The 15801-nt window shown below is 49.6% G+C and overlaps 2 protein-coding genes across 2 annotated transcripts in view; one reads left to right on the forward strand and one right to left on the reverse strand.

Moving 5' to 3' along the window:
- Positions 1-5112, reverse strand: part of C9H2orf76 (chromosome 9 C2orf76 homolog) — a 61066-nt gene extending 55954 nt beyond the window's left edge. The window contains exon 1 of the mRNA XM_046019340.1: positions 5059-5112. The gene's annotated coding sequence lies outside the window, so the exon portion shown is untranslated. The remainder of the gene's footprint in view (positions 1-5058) is intronic.
- An 82-nt stretch (positions 5113-5194) lies between these two features.
- Positions 5195-10737, forward strand: DBI (diazepam binding inhibitor, acyl-CoA binding protein). Its single transcript, XM_046019900.1, has 4 exons — positions 5195-5332; positions 6372-6489; positions 8960-9022; positions 10440-10737. The coding sequence occupies exons 1-4, from the start codon at positions 5324-5326 to the stop codon at positions 10511-10513; spliced, it is 264 nt and encodes an 87-aa protein (XP_045875856.1). The 5' UTR covers positions 5195-5323; the 3' UTR covers positions 10514-10737.
- The last annotated feature ends 5064 nt before the right edge of the window (positions 10738-15801 follow it).

Here is a 15801-nt window from a genome sequence, read left to right on the forward strand (position 1 = left end):
ATAATGGCCAAATTTATGTAACCAATAATAAAGTTGCAAAAGCTTTTATTTTTAAGTACTTTTTAAAATACTATATATTTTTAAGATTTTATTTATGTATTTGAGAGAGAAAGTGAGAGAAAGCATGAGAGGGGAGAAGTTCAGAGGGATAAGCAGACTCCCCATGGAGCTGGGAGCCCAATGTGGGACTCAATCCCGGGACTCTGGGTTCATAACCTGAGCCAAAAGCAGTCGTTTAACCAACTGAGCCACCCAGGCACCTGCAAAAGCTTTAACCTTTTAAAATCACACAGATTTCCTTAGCAAAGGATAATATAAGGGCTTCTTGATGATGGAAAGTTTCTTTATCTTAAATATTTCAATGTTAATGTACTGATTATGGTACATATTATAGTTTTGCAAGATGTTACCACTGGGAAAAATGTGAAAAGGGTATAAGAGGGGTGCCTGGGTGGCTCAGTGGGTTAAAGCCTCTGCCTTCGGCTCAGGTCATGATCTCGGGGTCCTGGGATCAAGCCCCGCATAGGGCTCTCTGCTCGCAGGGAGCCTGCTTCCTCCTCTCTCTCTGCCTGCCTCTCTGCCTACTTGTGATCTCTGTCTGTCAAATAAATAAATAAAATCTTAAAAAAAAAAAAGAAAAGGGTATAAGAGATCTATGTATTCTTAAAAACTTCATGTGAACCTACAATTGCCTCAAACTAAAAATTAGGGTGCTGGGTTGTTTTGTTTTGTTCTTGTTGTTTTCATTTTTTAGTGCATCATGTCAAAAATAAAGTTTTTTAAATGACATTGTCAGGGCGCCTGGGTGGCTCAGTCATTAAGCGGCTGCCTTCGGCTCGGGTCACCTAACAACCTAGTTTCAAAGCATTTTACCAAGGGTCTGTCATGTGCGATCAGAAGCCAGGGAAACAGGCAAAATGAAAACAGATTTAGAAGAGTTTATACTTCTAATGAGGTTGAGTAAGAACTAGAGTAACCGACTGTAGTTATCAAGATATCTTCCTAAGGTGCTTCCTTACTCCTGTCCATAATCGTATTTCCAAATGGGATACAGGAGTCGTCTCAGCAGTGTTTATCTTTACTTATGTTTAAGTAAGTCTTCAGGAAGTCTTCTCTCAGGGTGCCTGGGTGGCCCAGTGGGTTAAGCATCTGCTCTCGGCTCAGATCATGATCTCAGGGTCCTGGGAGGAGCCCCACATTGGGCTCAGAGGAGTGTCTGCTTCCCCCTCTCCCTCTGCCTGCTGCTCCCCCTGGCTGTGCTGTCAAATACATAAAATCTTAAAAAAAAAGAAGTTTCTCACCTTCCAACACAGGACACTTCCCCCAAGTGTCCCTGTTCCCTGCTCCCTTGCTCCCAAGCCCTGGTCTCTAAGTCTCACCTCAGCCCAAACGACCACTCCGCCATGTCAGCCGGACATAAAGAGTACTTGGGAAAGGAGCGAATCACACACACATAGATCACACACACTCACACACACTCACACACACACTCACACACACACACACTCTTCTCTCACACCCGGCTTGCTACAATTCCTCTGAAAGAAACACCCAAAAGAACAAGAGAATGGCAGATGGGAGGGGCTGGTTAAGAGTTACAGCTGCCAGGGGCGCCTGGGTGGCTCAGCGGGTTAAAGCCTCTGCCTTCAGCTCAGGTCATGATCCCGGGGTCCTGGGATCGAGCCCCGCATCGGGCTCTCTGCTTGGCTGGGAGCCTGCTTCCTCCTCTCTCTCTCTGCCTGCCTCTCTGCCTACTTGTAATCTCTATCTGTCAAATAAATAAATCTTTAAAAAAAAAAAAAAAAAAAAAAAAAAAAAGAGTTACAGCTGCCAGGGGCGCCTGGTTGGCTCAGTGGGTTAAAGTCTCCGCCTTCGGCTTAGATCATGATCTCAGGGTCCTGGGATCGAGCCCTGTACCTGCATCTGGCTCTCCGCGCAGCAGGGAGCCTGCTTCCCCCTCTCCCTCTGCCTGCCTCTCCACCTACTTGTAATCTCTGTCAAATAAATAAATAAAATCTTAAAAAAAGAAAAAAAAGAGTCGCAGCTGCCAGAAAAGGAATTATACCATCAGAAAAGTTAAAGAGACAGAGGAATCGAAACGAATGGGGAGAGGGAAGCCGTGCTGCATTCTTATCCCATCTCAGCTCTTAACTCCCTCCACCTTCACAAAACAAATGCCCTCAGCTCTGCTCACCCCCTATCCCAGAAGCATTTCCCAAGTGCTTCCTTCCCTTTAAAACACACTAATCTCCTCCCACCTTCGACTGAGCCATGCCTCAGGAATCACATTCCAAGAAGTGAAAATAAGTACCGAAGGGATAAAATTCATCATCTGTGAGTATTCTAGCCCTTGCCTTCTAGTAAAGCTTCACTGTAACTGTAGTACTTTTTTTTTTAATGAATAGGCTGCTTTTAGAAATTAGAGGTTTAGTTTATACCAAGAAACCCAATATTAAAAAACTATTCACACCCACTGAGTAAGAACAGCTTTCACCTGTTAATGTATGCTGCCCATCTGGCTTTACACTGAGACCCAGCAAGTGTAGCCTGGGAGTAGTCAAAATTGGCACCCCAAGGATGTGAGGGCAGGTTACAGCAATGACAAGAGCCTTTCTACTAAAGGGAAGGGGCAAGTAGGCTGATTAGTGGCTTATCAGGTTCCCCATCTTCCCTAAATAATTGTGTTGTGTTCTGTTCCCAGCTAGGAGTGATACAAAGAGATTAATGGTCCTTGCATCAGAATTCATCTACTTTACTACAGCCTAGCTGCACATTCAGTTCCATAAACTAAAGTTTCCAAGGTCATGGCTAATCAGAGTAACATCTCATAGAGAGCAAAGGACTCCCTTCATCACCTGCCATTTGCTCAGTGCCTAAGAAGTTCCTGGCACTTGGAGATAGATAGACCAATACAAGATGATCCCTATTTTCCCGGGCTTATGTAGGGGAGAAAAATCAGACAGAAGAATAAATAAATAAAAATGATTGTAAATAAAATTATTATGAAGCGTGCTAGTTGTTAGCAAGGATATAAATATAGCTGAGGGGGCATCTAGGTGGTTCACTGGGTTAAAGCCTCTGCCTTTGGCTCAGGTCATTATCTTATGGTCCTGGGATCAAGCCCTGCATTGGGCTCTCTGCTCATGAGGGAGCCTGTTTCCCTCTCTCTCTCTCTGCCTGCCTCTCTGCCTACTTGTGATCTCTTGTCCGTCAAATAAAGAAATAAAATCTTTAAAAAAAAAAGCTGAAAAATAGCTGCATTTTCTGGGGATATGAAGAGCAATTACCTTTCCAATGCTATCGAAATACAGAATTAAAAATTCATGCAATGTATTGATCCCCAAATATTCTCTAAAATTTACTATAAAAAATTAAATCTCAGATGCTGGCTTGTTATCTCTTTAATTTTCTTTTTTTTTATCTCTTTATTTTAAAAGCTAAGTGCCAATTGCCTGGGAAACAGTAAATGGAGGCCTTAAGGCAGCACTTTCGTTAAGTGGAAATCACAAAAAATGGGTCCCTGAGGAATGAGGAAAGAAAGCAGGACACAGGCTGAAGAGCATGTCTTCAGTTATTTCAAAACCTGGCCTACAGTGGTCCCTGTAGCAAGGAAAACCACTTAGCACCATGCTCCATGAGACCCACAATCCTTACCAGTTAAATACTTCAGTTCCATTAAGCAACTTTTGTGGACTTACTGGCTCACAAAACTACCATGTAAAAAACTGGTTTGTTGTTGTTGTTTGTTTGTTTTTTGGGAAAGTGGAGTATATTCCAAACAAGCAAGCAACAAATCAACCTCACTTAAACCCAGCTTTGTAACCACCAGAAAATTCTCATCAACTTTAAATTCTGCCCATCATCTGTGCTGCTCCTTTCTGTTCCCACGAGGAGCATCAGCCTCTACAACTCTGCACATGTGCTTCCCCTTGATCTCATCAACCTCTGCTTAAAAGCCTCTGGTTTCCCATCTCAAAATAAAAGTCCCAATCCCGGGGCGCCTGGGTGGCTCAGTGGGTTAAAGCCTCTGCCTTCGGCTCAGGTCGTGATCCCAGGGTCCTGGGATCGAGCCTCACATCGGGCTCTCTGCTCTTCAGGGAGCCTGCTTCCTCCTCTCTCTCTGCCTGCCTCTCTGCCTAGTTGTAATTTCTCTCTGTCAAATAAATAAAAAAAAAAAAAAAAAAAAAAGTCCCAATCCCTATAGTTCCTATAAAGGCCAAGCTCTGCATCATCTAGCCAGTCTGACACTTCTTTAACTCTCCAGTCTCATCTCTTTCTACTCTTTCCCTCCACTCTCTGCTCACACCTTTACACTTGTTTTCTGCCTGGAATGCTCCTTCCTCTCACTGAGGACCTTTCTCAGATGTTACCCTCCCCCTCCCATGTAAAACTGTAAAATTCCAACTCCCTAACCCCCTAACAAATTTTCTACTTATTTTGTTAACTATTATCCCCAATATAAGTAGCAGGAATGCAGGAATTTATCTGTTTCCTACGCTGCTGTATCAATGTCTAAGCTAGTCCAACCAAGTTAGGTAGCTAAGAGTTCAGTAAACATTTATGAATGAAGAGTTATTCACTTAACAAACATTTGCTGGGTACCGGGTCCAGGGCAAGTTTGTTAAAGACAAATAAGGCACTGGCATTGCCTTTCATGCACCAGGTGGAGGAAATGTACCACAATAAAATGCGCAGTGTAGGACTGCAAACTTAAGATTACTAGGTCAAAGAACGGGCCAAAAGCTCAAAGAGGCCTCGGCTTCGCTTTTCTGGGAACCAGTCCAGCATCCCACCACCGCGCGGCTGTCCACCGACCGGACCTGCAAGGTCTCCTCTAGACCGCCGTGACGGGCGGAGCCCACTCGTCCTCCCGGGCCTGAGAAGTTACTTGCACAGAGGCTCTACTTCCGGGATCCTCACTCCAGACACAAGACTGAAACAAGTTTATTAGTCTCTACTCTTTAGCCGCCAGACCCGTCCCCTCTACCCCTGCAGTCCACTCCCCACAGCCGCCGAGCCCTTAACCCCACAAACACGCCCGTCCTCCGCGGGCCCCACCTGTACCCGGCGTCCCCTTCGGTCCCTCACTGCGCGTGTGCGAGCAAACCCACGTGGGCTCGGGCGGGTTTGGCGGCGCAGCAACGGCTGGACACGCCCCGCAGCTTAGAGCTGGCTTTTGATTGGCTGCCCTTCGCCGGCCTGGCAGGGGTTGGAGCCGCCTGCGGCTGCGCCTCTAAAGGCTCTGCTGGTCGAGTGGTGTGCTACTGTTTCCTGCTCTTCGCTGCCTCCGCGGGCTCGCCAGTTTTCTCGAAACGCCGCCAACATGTCTCAGGTATAAAGCGTACCTCTCCTGACTGCAGAGGTATGGCGAGGCTGCAGGCTGGGGGAGAGGGGATCTCCCAGCCAGAATTCCGCAGGGACTTTCCCTTTTCGGCCTCGCTGTGCCTCCTGGACTCGTGCCGAGCTCTGACTCTTTGCACAGAACCTTGTGAGCGGAACTTACAGCGTTTGGACACTGCTACCCACCCGCAACTGCCAGAAAGTTGCCCGTGGGGTGTACTTCGCGATGAAGCAGGAACGGGGGGCAGAGGCTAGGGTCCTAGGTAGAAGGATGGCAGGTAGAGGGTTTAGTGGATGGAAGAAGCAGAGACCGAGCTCCCCATGCGGAAGGTCAGGCAGGAGTAGGGACGCCACGCAGAATGGGGAAGCGAGGAAGCCGTCGCTGACAACTTAGAGGTCAGGGGACATAGGGGCTGAGTGTCCAACGTTCGGGAAGAGGAGGGCTTGGGGGGAGGTGATCCAGAGGCCATTTCCCTCCTTCGATTGTAGCCGCTTTACGGAGACTGAGCTGAGTGGGATGACCTCTGACTCCTTTCACCTCTCTCCAATCAGAACACTGAAATAGAGGTCGGTGCTGAATGCCCAGTCCCAAGGGCGGGTGGGGGTGGAGGGTCCAACAAACACCACTGCCCACACCTCCGCACTCAAACCCGGTCTCTCACCGTTTTCAAACACGCTGGCTCCACAAGTCGGGGCTCTGCTGGGACGCCGGCCTGACCCAGGGATGGTCAGGCTGTTGACCACACTTTTTTGGTGACTTGTATGCCTACTACAGGCACTCGTAGCATGCCTCCTTCACCGCTGTGTTTCCAATACCTGTTATGGTGATGTGTCCAGTGTGTAGCTGTCCATCGAACCAGTGAACGCCTGTGCTTCCCCTCCTTGTTTTGCTGAGTTTTTCTGGCTGCCCTGTTGGGGAGCTGAGAAAACAAATTGCTTTTCCTCCCAGGCATCCCAGGAGTGCTGCCTTTCCAACCTGTGTCTCCCCATTACTGAGTTCTATTTAGGCCTCTTCTCTCCCTTATGTTTAGGCTGAGTTTGAAAAAGCTGCGGAGGATGTTAAGCACCTGAAGACCAAGCCAACAGATGATGAGATGTTGTTCATCTATGGCCACTACAAACAAGTAACTGTGGGTGACGTAAACACAGGTATGGGGCTCCTGGGTCAGTCAGTCAATTAAGCATCTGCCTTCAGCTCAGGTCATGATCCCAGGAGGGTCCTGGGATCAAGTCCCATGTCAGGCTCCCTGCTGCTTCTCTCTCTCCCTCTGACATTCCCCTCGCTTATGTTCTCTGGGTCTTTTTATATCTCTGTCAAATAGTTAAATCTTTAGGAAAAAAAAAAGAAAAAGCACAGGTATGCTGAGATGAGCTTGGGAAGGCCCCTACTCATCAAGGCAGACTCAGCAGCCTTGATGGGTGCTGGAACTCTTAATCTATGGGAACTGCACACTCAAAACCACCCAAAGCCTTACTCTTTAGATGGAACATGGTAATAGCTCCTGGGGGTCCCACCCCCACCAGGCTAAGATCATGCCCCTGAATGGGGGCTCACAGACCCTGCACTGTTCCTGGTGGCTCGGGGAGCAGAATTCAAATCCTAGTTTTTGGAAGGACTTTACTGGTTATCACTAACATTTTCCATCTTTGGAAGCAGAGACCCCAGCGTGGAAGAGACTTAGTCCAAGCTCTCAGCTCAGTAGTAGCTTTGTTGAATCATACTGCTTCCACCCCAGACCAGCAGAATCAAAGTCAGAGCCTTTGGCAGCCAGGCCAAGCCCAATAGCAGGAGCAGAGAAGCAGCTAGCTTTCTGTGGCCGGTCAGAAGCATTTTTGCTGACAACGGTTCCTGCTAACCGTTTCTTCCCTGTTGAAAAAAATCTTGGTATAGCTTTGAGGTGGTAGTTTAGACTACCATATTCTGGATACAGTCTTTCCGGCTTTAGACAGTTTTTATTCTGCCCCTGAGTCCCTGTCCCTGAAACTCGGATGTGTACTGAGGCAACAGCACAATGCAGTCTAGGCAGGGACTCAGAAGCAGTGTCCATGGCCGCACAGAAAGAGGTCACCCCCTCCTCTGTTCAGGAGGATGAGCATGGCCAATTCCACTGCTCTTGGGGTGGGCAGTGGAGCAGGTCGGTGGCTGCCAGCCATCTGGAAGCAGGAAATGGTGCCCAGCGCAGTGCCAAATCAAAGTTCCCAGGAAGGGCTTAGCTGAGAGAAGTCTTGGGGCAAAGGTGAGTTCTGCGCTGGATTTATAAACTTTATATCCTCCCAGGGCAGGAAAGGAAAGAGGAAGTGGGGGTGACCAGAGGGACTGACATGCTTTTCTGCCATACAGGATTTTCCCTGGTCTCTGCCCTGCTTTTACATGACTATGTAGACTGGCTTGGGAATCTGTTGCTTCCTGAGTAGGGAGGCGTCAGTTCATTCTAGGGCTGCTGTCTCTGGGACAGCTGTCCCAGAGATCGTCACTATTAGCCACATTGAGTTTTAAATTGAAAATAGTTAAATAAAATCCAGAGCTCAGTCCTCCATCACACAGGCCACATCTCACTAACTCCTGAGTTAGTGCAAATGTACATGTCCATCATCACAAAAAGGGCTTCAGGAGTGTGCTCGTTCTTCCTGGGTGATGACTCCGTAGGCGCCCTTTTCTCCTTTCCTGCGTTTCCGGGAATGCTGCTCTGAAAGGCTCTGAGGAGACTTGAGGTTTCTCAGGCACAGTGGCCCATGGCTTGGGTACCAGGATTGCTCCTCTTGCCTTTGTTCTCAGTGTGGCAGTAAAATAGGTCAGCAGGGAAGCAGCCAGTGTGTCTCTCAAGCGCAGCTGATGACAGGTCTGGAAGCACAAAATCATGGCCTGACTTGAAGAGTGCTTTGCCTTTGGGGAAAAAACACCCACAGATTAACAAGAATTAGACCAACAACTTGGTAGAAAAATGGGGCAAGGATATGAACAGACTGTTCACAGAAAGAGGAGCCCAGAAAACCAATAGCAATAATCACATGAAGGAGAGAAACTGCGTGACTGAGAGCAGGGGTAGGAGGGAAACTTTATAGTATTCTCCTTGACAGCATTTGAATGTTAAGCCATTTGAATGGATGTAGTGCTTGTTTAAAAAATAAAAAAACAAAAAAACTTTAAGTATGGTTTTTAAAAGGAGGAATTTTGGAGTTATTTAACTTTAAGACAACTGCGCAGTCATGAGAACAATTTTCTTCCTGTTTTCTCTAGATCTTAAGTTTGGATTTCTTGGGGGGCCTGGGTGGCTCAGCCAGTTAAGCTTCTGTCTTTGGCTCAGGTCCTGATCTCAGGGTCCTGGGGTTGAGCCTCGCATTGGGCTCCCTGCTCAGCGGGGAACCTGCTTCTCCCTCTCCGTCCTCTCTCACTCTTTTCTCTCTGTCAGATAAATAAAAAATAAAATAAAATCTTAAAGTTTCAGTTTCTGTACATCTGGGTTTCTGAGGCAGAACTCAATATGCTAGACCCATTTAACTCCGTAGCAGGGCCTGGATGGAACCAGGGAAATGAAAGATGAGTTCAGGACAAGAGAGTCAATGACGTTCCCCATTAGAACTTGAAGCAGATCTAATGTCTTTCCTTCCCCTGTTTTAGAACGGCCTGGGCTGTTGGATCTCAAAGGCAAGGCCAAGTGGGATGCCTGGAATCAGCTGAAAGGTAATTGTTCATAATCAGTGTCCCTAGTCTGTGAAGCCCAGTAACGAAATACTGTTCATTATGGAGTGAAAGGGGTGAGGCAAGAAAACAGAGTGGGTGAGGCCCATGCTTGAAACCAGCCTGGCCTGGCCAAAATGGAAAAAAACTGGGCCACCTACTTTCTCTCCTAATACCGTGTATGCCTTCTCCAAGAGCACTGTCTCTGAGCAATGGTATCTTCTGGAGGGGAGGGGCTGGAGACTAGGGGCAGGGGGTGTGAATATTTGGTCTGGAGTGGTTTCATGGCCCACACCTTCACAAGGAGTCATTTCCTGCCCGCACCCTCCTCTTCCTCGAAAGGGCAGGCAGCAATCCCCTAGCCCAAGCAGCCCTCCCCAGCTCCCTTCCAGCCAGAAAGGCACATAAAGGAAAGGAATGAGCTAATGCATGGCAAGCTGCTGGCACATCGTAGGCCCCGTGAATGGAGCTTTTCTATGCTGAGCAACAGCAGGCAGGAAGTATCCCAGCTCCGACTTCATCACGTGCCACCTGCAGCAGCAAGACCCACAAGTTGGCACTGAAGGGCCCGCCAGCTTTTGTGTTCTCGCCTAGCTAGCTTCTGAATAAGCTCTCTGTCTTCCTGCGAGTGAAAAACCCTCGGATTCAGAAAAGGCCAACATACAAGAAATACACTCCTAGGATTTGCAAGGAACAGGAGCAGGAATGCCCGGCTGACTGCCCGTTGTCACTGGCCATTCAGATACCAGTGCCCAGGCACTCTGCAGTGTTTCAGAAAACACCCTGATTCCCAGCATCTCTCCCTCACCGCAGCGTCCAGGAACCCGGGGTTCACTGTCTCTGAGGGGTATGGTCTGTGCCCTTTGGATGGCAGCATGAAGGCAGAGAGCTGCCTTGTTCCCCTCCTCGGCCCAGCCGCTTTTGCTCAGAATTCTCGAAACTTTTCCCACAGCTCCTTTCTGGGGAGAAGAGGGTGCCTGGCTCTGCTTTCTCCCTGCCAACGTAGCAGCTCCGCCAGAGAAGAGCCCCACAGAGAGCGCCTGATAGGGCAGAGCCAACCATGAGAGTCTGAGGCAGCAGGGCCAGGAGAGTCACTGTGGCTCCCTGTGGACAGGCTTTCTGACGTGTCTGGAGCGTCCAGCCTTTCCCACATGGCCAGCAGGCCAATGACGGGCCTCAGGACAGCTGCACACACATTAGGGGTTCGGTGCTTCAGGGAGCGGTCACTGTGGGCCGAGCTCATTCAGTATTTCAAGGTGAATCCTGGCCACTGCCTGTGAGGTGCAGGTAAGAGAAACCCCACTTTCCAGGCGAGAAACTGAGCCTCTGAGCATGAAACTGGGGCTGTCTAGGGCTTTCAGGCTGCGGCTCTTCTAACCATGCTGCCTCTCTGACAGATAATCCTGTTGATTGCTTCCAGGGACTTCCAAGGAAGACGCCATGAAAGCTTACATCAATAAAGTGGGAGAACTAAAGAAAAAATATGGAATATAATGGACCGATTCGGCTGCCAGCAGTGCATTTCATCAAAACTGATCTACTGCCTTGTTTTTCTAATACTGTGGATCCCGTGAAATAATGCAAATAGCCTGTTAACCTCGGACCCAAAGACCGTGCAGGGCATGGCTCCAACAGAAGTAGGGGCTGCCCTGGGTTCCTGACCTGCGCTGAGTAGTTTTTATCCATAGACCTATTAAAAGTGCATTTGTTACTTTAAATCTTTGGTAATCTGGGTTCTTGAAACAGCTTACTCTGTTCAGAGTGCTCTTCCTCATTTCCTTTTTCTAAAGATTTTGTTTGGAAGCCTTGGAGCTCACCCTCCTCTAATCCGCTAGGGTGCGAGGCAGGCAACACGCCCCTGGTGGCGAGGAAAAGGATTTCAGAAACAGTCTTTCCTACGTCCTCCTTCTCCCCCTTCCAGCCACACTGACCCGGTGGGCTGGCTGAGATTTCAGGCCGCAGGGACTGCCAACCCTCTGCTGGGGACATTGCTGGCCTCAAGCTCCAGGGAGAGTGGAGTTGACAGGTATTTGAGGTTTGTCTGAAGTCCCTCCTGTCCCTGGTTCCAGAGTGAAGGAGCAAGGCGAGAAGCCCCAGTCAGGAATGAAATGTTCAGCTGCCACGGGGCAACCGCAGGGTCCCAGGCCCACGTGCGGCTGGGCAGGTAAAACCGAGTAGGGATGTGGGTGCTCAGCAGGGAGACAGGAAATCAGGACCCAGGAGGCAAGGGGTAAGGTTATAGAGAAGAACGGCTAGAGCCTGACCCTGGGAGTTGTAGGATTGAAAAATAAGAAAGAAAAAAAGATAGCTGGCAGGCCCTCCTTGCCAGATACTGAGGCTGAAGGGGGTCAAGGGAGAAGCCCCTTAAAGCCAGACAGCCGTCTGTTCCCTCCGAAGCCTATGCCTTGGGCTTAGGCCTAGTTCAGCCGGCAGAACAGGGAGGTGTGAGTTGCGGTGACTTGCTCAAAGCCACTCAGCTGGTGAATAACCTAAGAGCCGGCATTCATCCCGCTGACTCGGATGCTAGCCGCACACAAGGTAGCCTCAAAGGTGTGCCCTGTGCTGGAACAGGAGAAGCTGGAACAGCAGGGAGGGCAGCATACCTTCAGCGTGAGGTAGCACCGATAGAAACCTTGATAACGAAGTTGGAAAGAACAGAATTTGTCACGAAGGGACTAGGCGGCTGCTAGGAAGTAGATGCAGTCAGATGCATTCAGACTGTGGGCCTGACGCCATCCCTGGTGATGAGAATGGTGATGGTCCCGTGCCAGCCCAGCCTGCTCGTGGAAAACGAACCCCAGGAGCTCAGGTGTAGACAGGAGGTGAAGGAGTGCTCCCACTGGGACGAAGGTTCAAAACCTAGACCTGTGACCTGAGTGAAGTGACTTCTTGAGCAACAATGTCATTTACATGGGAGTTAGCCTTCCCTGGGCACTAAGGTGACTGAGGGCCTATGAGACAGGAGTCCTTCCAGTCTCTCTGTTCTGCTCTCCCTCCAACCCCCATCCCACATCCGGCCCCACGGTACCCAGCCTGCCAAGGCCGCGGCACTCCCAGGCATCTCCGAGCCCGAAGGGAGGCACTAGGGAGCCAGAGCCACTCAACTCTACCCATACCTGCCTTCTCCCCTTTGATCCGTTCTTGGCCGCTTCAGGGGTAAATCAAAGAAGAAAGCACCTTACACGAGTCCGGGTGTGGTTCTCATCCAGACAGACCTGGCTCCAGAGTCAGGCCTCTGCTCGCTTAACCTGGAGGGCGGCAGTCAGTGTGAAATAGAAAATGGTGTGGGAAACTCCAGCGGGGGTGCTCGGTGCGTGACCCTGCATCAGAAATTTTTCTCCTGCCAGTTTTCAAGCAACAGTCGTCCCTTGGCAACATCCCTTGCAATGGCCATCCGAGTCAAGGACTCAGCCCAGAAGCGAATGATCGCTCCCTGTGGCCACACCAGCAGGGGTGTGGGCAGAAGAGCCCGTCCGGTACTGGAGCCTGTCCGTGAAAGGAGGCCGGAGCCAGGCAGATGTGTGCTCAGGGTCCGTGTTGTTGCCCAGCTGCCGGCCAGACTTGGAGAACCGGCCTCAGCCCAGAGAAGCCCTGATAAAAACAGTACAGCCTGGCCATCCGTGGTAAGTGCGCTGGGACTGTGTTAGGATTACTCTGGTTCTCCCCCAGATGCAGGTGTGGATGAGACGGGAGAGAACCACCATGGGTGCGGAAAGGCCCATCGGCCCACAGCTGGCGTGGCCTCCAGTTACCAGCTGTCACTTGCTGAGAACCTGTGGGGCAAGCCTCCCACACAGGCCCGTCACTTCAGTTGGTGGATTTAACCCTGCAGTGCTTTGAAGTGGAGGCTACACCTCAGTGCTCGGTGATGGCAGTGACTGGACCCATTATTCAGATGAGGGGATTAAGGTTCAGGTGAGAGGAGGGATCCGAACCCAGGGCTCTATCCAGGAAGGCCCTGCTTGTCCCCTTCTGTCTCATTCTCTCTCAGGACCACCAGCGGCCGCTCAGCTTTGTGGTGCCCCTGTCCATCCAATGACAGGGGTGACCCTTGCCCCACTGGGCTGGCAGAAGGTGCTGTGAAGCCCCTGCCTACTGGACCAGTCTCCCTGAGGAGCAGCTCAGGGAAGCAGATCATATCCTCCAGGCCAGAGTGGGGGCCCCCAATGAGCCACACTTTTTCTTTTCTTGTCTTTTCTTTTTTTAGCCATAATTTTTTAAGAATCTCAGGTGATTCTGAGGCTCTGCCAGGTTTGGGAGCATGCCCCGCCCCTCCTAACACACACACTATAAAATAGTGGTACCGGTTTCTCCAAAAGTAAAAAGCTGCGGTGTTCTTGCTTTTTTTTTTTTTTTTTAAGATTTTATTTATTTATTTGACAGAGGGAGAAGGCACAAGCAGGGAGAGCAGCAGGCAGAGGGAGAAGCAGACTCCCTGCCAAGGAAGGAGCCTGACACGGGGCTCAATCCCAGGACTCTGGGATCATGACCCAAGCTGAAGCCGACTGAGCCACCCAGGCATCCCACAAGCTATGGTGTTCTGACATGTCACCAGTGGCTTCTGGGGCCATGCCCGCTCCAATGGCTCCTTAGGAAATGCACATACAGCCCAGGAACTGTTCACAAGCTGTCATTTGGAAACAAATGAGATCGGCAGGGGTGATCAGGGCAGGGCACCCGACCTCACCCTCTCCCCTGTGAGGCATCCCCAACACCCCTGTGGTATTTCTTACCTCCAGTCTGCCTTTGGTGACAAACTTCCCTGTGAATCCCACTGCGGTCTCTCAGGTGCTAGATCATGGATCTTCTTGGAAGCCATATTTTCTTCAGCTAGAAAATGGGCTGATAAAATGGGTAAAGAGCGTCCCACGATGCCTGGCAAACACAACTTCCTAGCAGCCTGAGGGCCTTCCCTACTGTGCATCCTCACCTTCGAGACTTCCTTCCCCACCAGCCAGATAGGTCCTGGCCCAGAGTCACAAAGTGCTGCTCCCTACCTTGGCCATGCTCCATTAGGTGGGAAGTCAACCATGGAAGTAAATGCGGATCATTCTAGAATGTTCTCCCCACACAAGAGTGATTCCAAGAGCCAAAGTCCTGGGAAGCAGGGGCCACTAGGGGACTTGGCTCAGCCACAGACATGGGGCAAGTTAGGTCACCTCTGTAAGCTTCAGTTTCTTCATCAGTAAAATGGGGTTGAGCAGCAGGTCATTGACCTGTGTAGATAAGAAGGAAAGCCAGAGGAGGGGAAACTGAAGGACCCAGAAATGGCTGGCTTGATGGGAGCCAGGCTGGGAAGTTGTGAGGGGGTGGTTTAAAGTAGCCAGATGATTAAAGGTGTTTAAAATTAAATTACAGTTGTCTGTTATTGAGGACAGGCCAGGAAAAATAACCAGCAGAGGTGGGCTTTAGGGGAGCTGTGCCCTAGGGGCCTGGGTCAAGGCAAGACAATGCCTCTTGCCCTTGGGAGCTCCCAAGGAGGATATCAGACTGTTTCCTCTCTTATTTATTTGTGTGATTGTACATGACATCTCTTTCAAAAGAACATGGAGAAGCTAAGAACAGACCACAAATTAAGCAAAGCTCTTTCAGGAACCTAGGATTTAAAGATAATTCAGACACCATCTTTGTCCTGAAAGATGTAGACCACAAACCACAGGATAACAGAAGTGCCCTGGGATCCCCTGTCTGTATTCATCCAGAGAACCAATCCCCTCTGCCTTGGATACAGTTCAACCCTTGGAAGACCAGGAATTGGTCAACCAATAGCTTTTTCTTATGTGCTATACTTTTTCTAAATAATGAATGAACATAATTCTAGACTGTAAATATTTTCCTTTTTTAGGAGCTATAAAGCCTTTCCAGGGAAATTGGTGAGATACCAAGCACAGACCATGGCACTTGGGGAGAGGGGTAACCTCTCCGGCCCTTGACACTGGCTGCTGGCCCGGGACTATCTCAGCCACTTGGACCTGCCAGCCATGATGGTACAATAGCCAGGTACTAGGAGAGCCCTAGGCCTTTGAGAGTCTCCCTCTCCCACTTCCTAGTATCTTATGTCAATAAAGACATTCTTCCCGTTGGGGGGCGGGGGGAGAAAAATCTCGAGATAAGATCATCCTGGCTGTGGGATGGGCCCTAAACCAATGACTGGTGTCCTTTTAAGAGGGAACAGGGAGAGGGGCGCCTGGGTGGCTCAGTGGGTTAAAGCCTCTGCCTTCGGCTCAGGTCATGATCCCATGGTCCTGGGATCCAGCCCCGCATCGGGCTCTCTGCTCAGTGGGGAGCCTGCTTCCTCCTCTCTCTCTCTTTCTGTCTCTCTGCCTAATTGTGATCTCTGTCTGTCAAATAAATAAATTAAATCTTTAAAAAAAAAAAAAAAGAGGGAACAGGGAGAAATTTGAGACACACAGATGCACAGAGAAAAAGGCCATGTGGACATGAGGGAAGAGATTGGAATGAAGCAGCCATAAGCCAAAGAATGCCAAGGGTTGCCAGCAACACCAGAAGCTAAGAGAAGGGCACAGAACAGAATCTCCTTCAGGATCCCCAGAAGTACTGAACCTTCAGTACTTAAGCCTGAATTTCTGGCATCCAGAGCTGTGGGATAATAAAGATCTATTGTTTTAAATTACCCAGTTAATGGGATTTGTTGCAGGAACCCCGGGAAACTCACGTGACTACTGACTCTTGTGTGGCTGTCCAGGGGCTGCTCCCTTCCACCAGCAGCCCTTCTTTAGAAGACCCTGAAAGTCTTGTCAAGTACAAATGTGATTCCATGA

Source organism: Meles meles, chromosome 9 (assembly GCF_922984935.1).
Source record: "Meles meles chromosome 9, mMelMel3.1 paternal haplotype, whole genome shotgun sequence".
Taxonomy (NCBI): Eukaryota; Metazoa; Chordata; class Mammalia; order Carnivora; family Mustelidae; genus Meles; species Meles meles.

Coding starts and splice junctions, on each gene's coding strand:
- DBI (XM_046019900.1), top strand. Junction 6,490..8,959: donor TGTGGGTGACGTAAACACAG/GTATGGGGCTCC, acceptor CCCCTGTTTTAG/AACGGCCTGGGCTGTTGGAT. Junction 9,023..10,439: donor TGCCTGGAATCAGCTGAAAG/GTAATTGTTCAT, acceptor GATTGCTTCCAG/GGACTTCCAAGGAAGACGCC.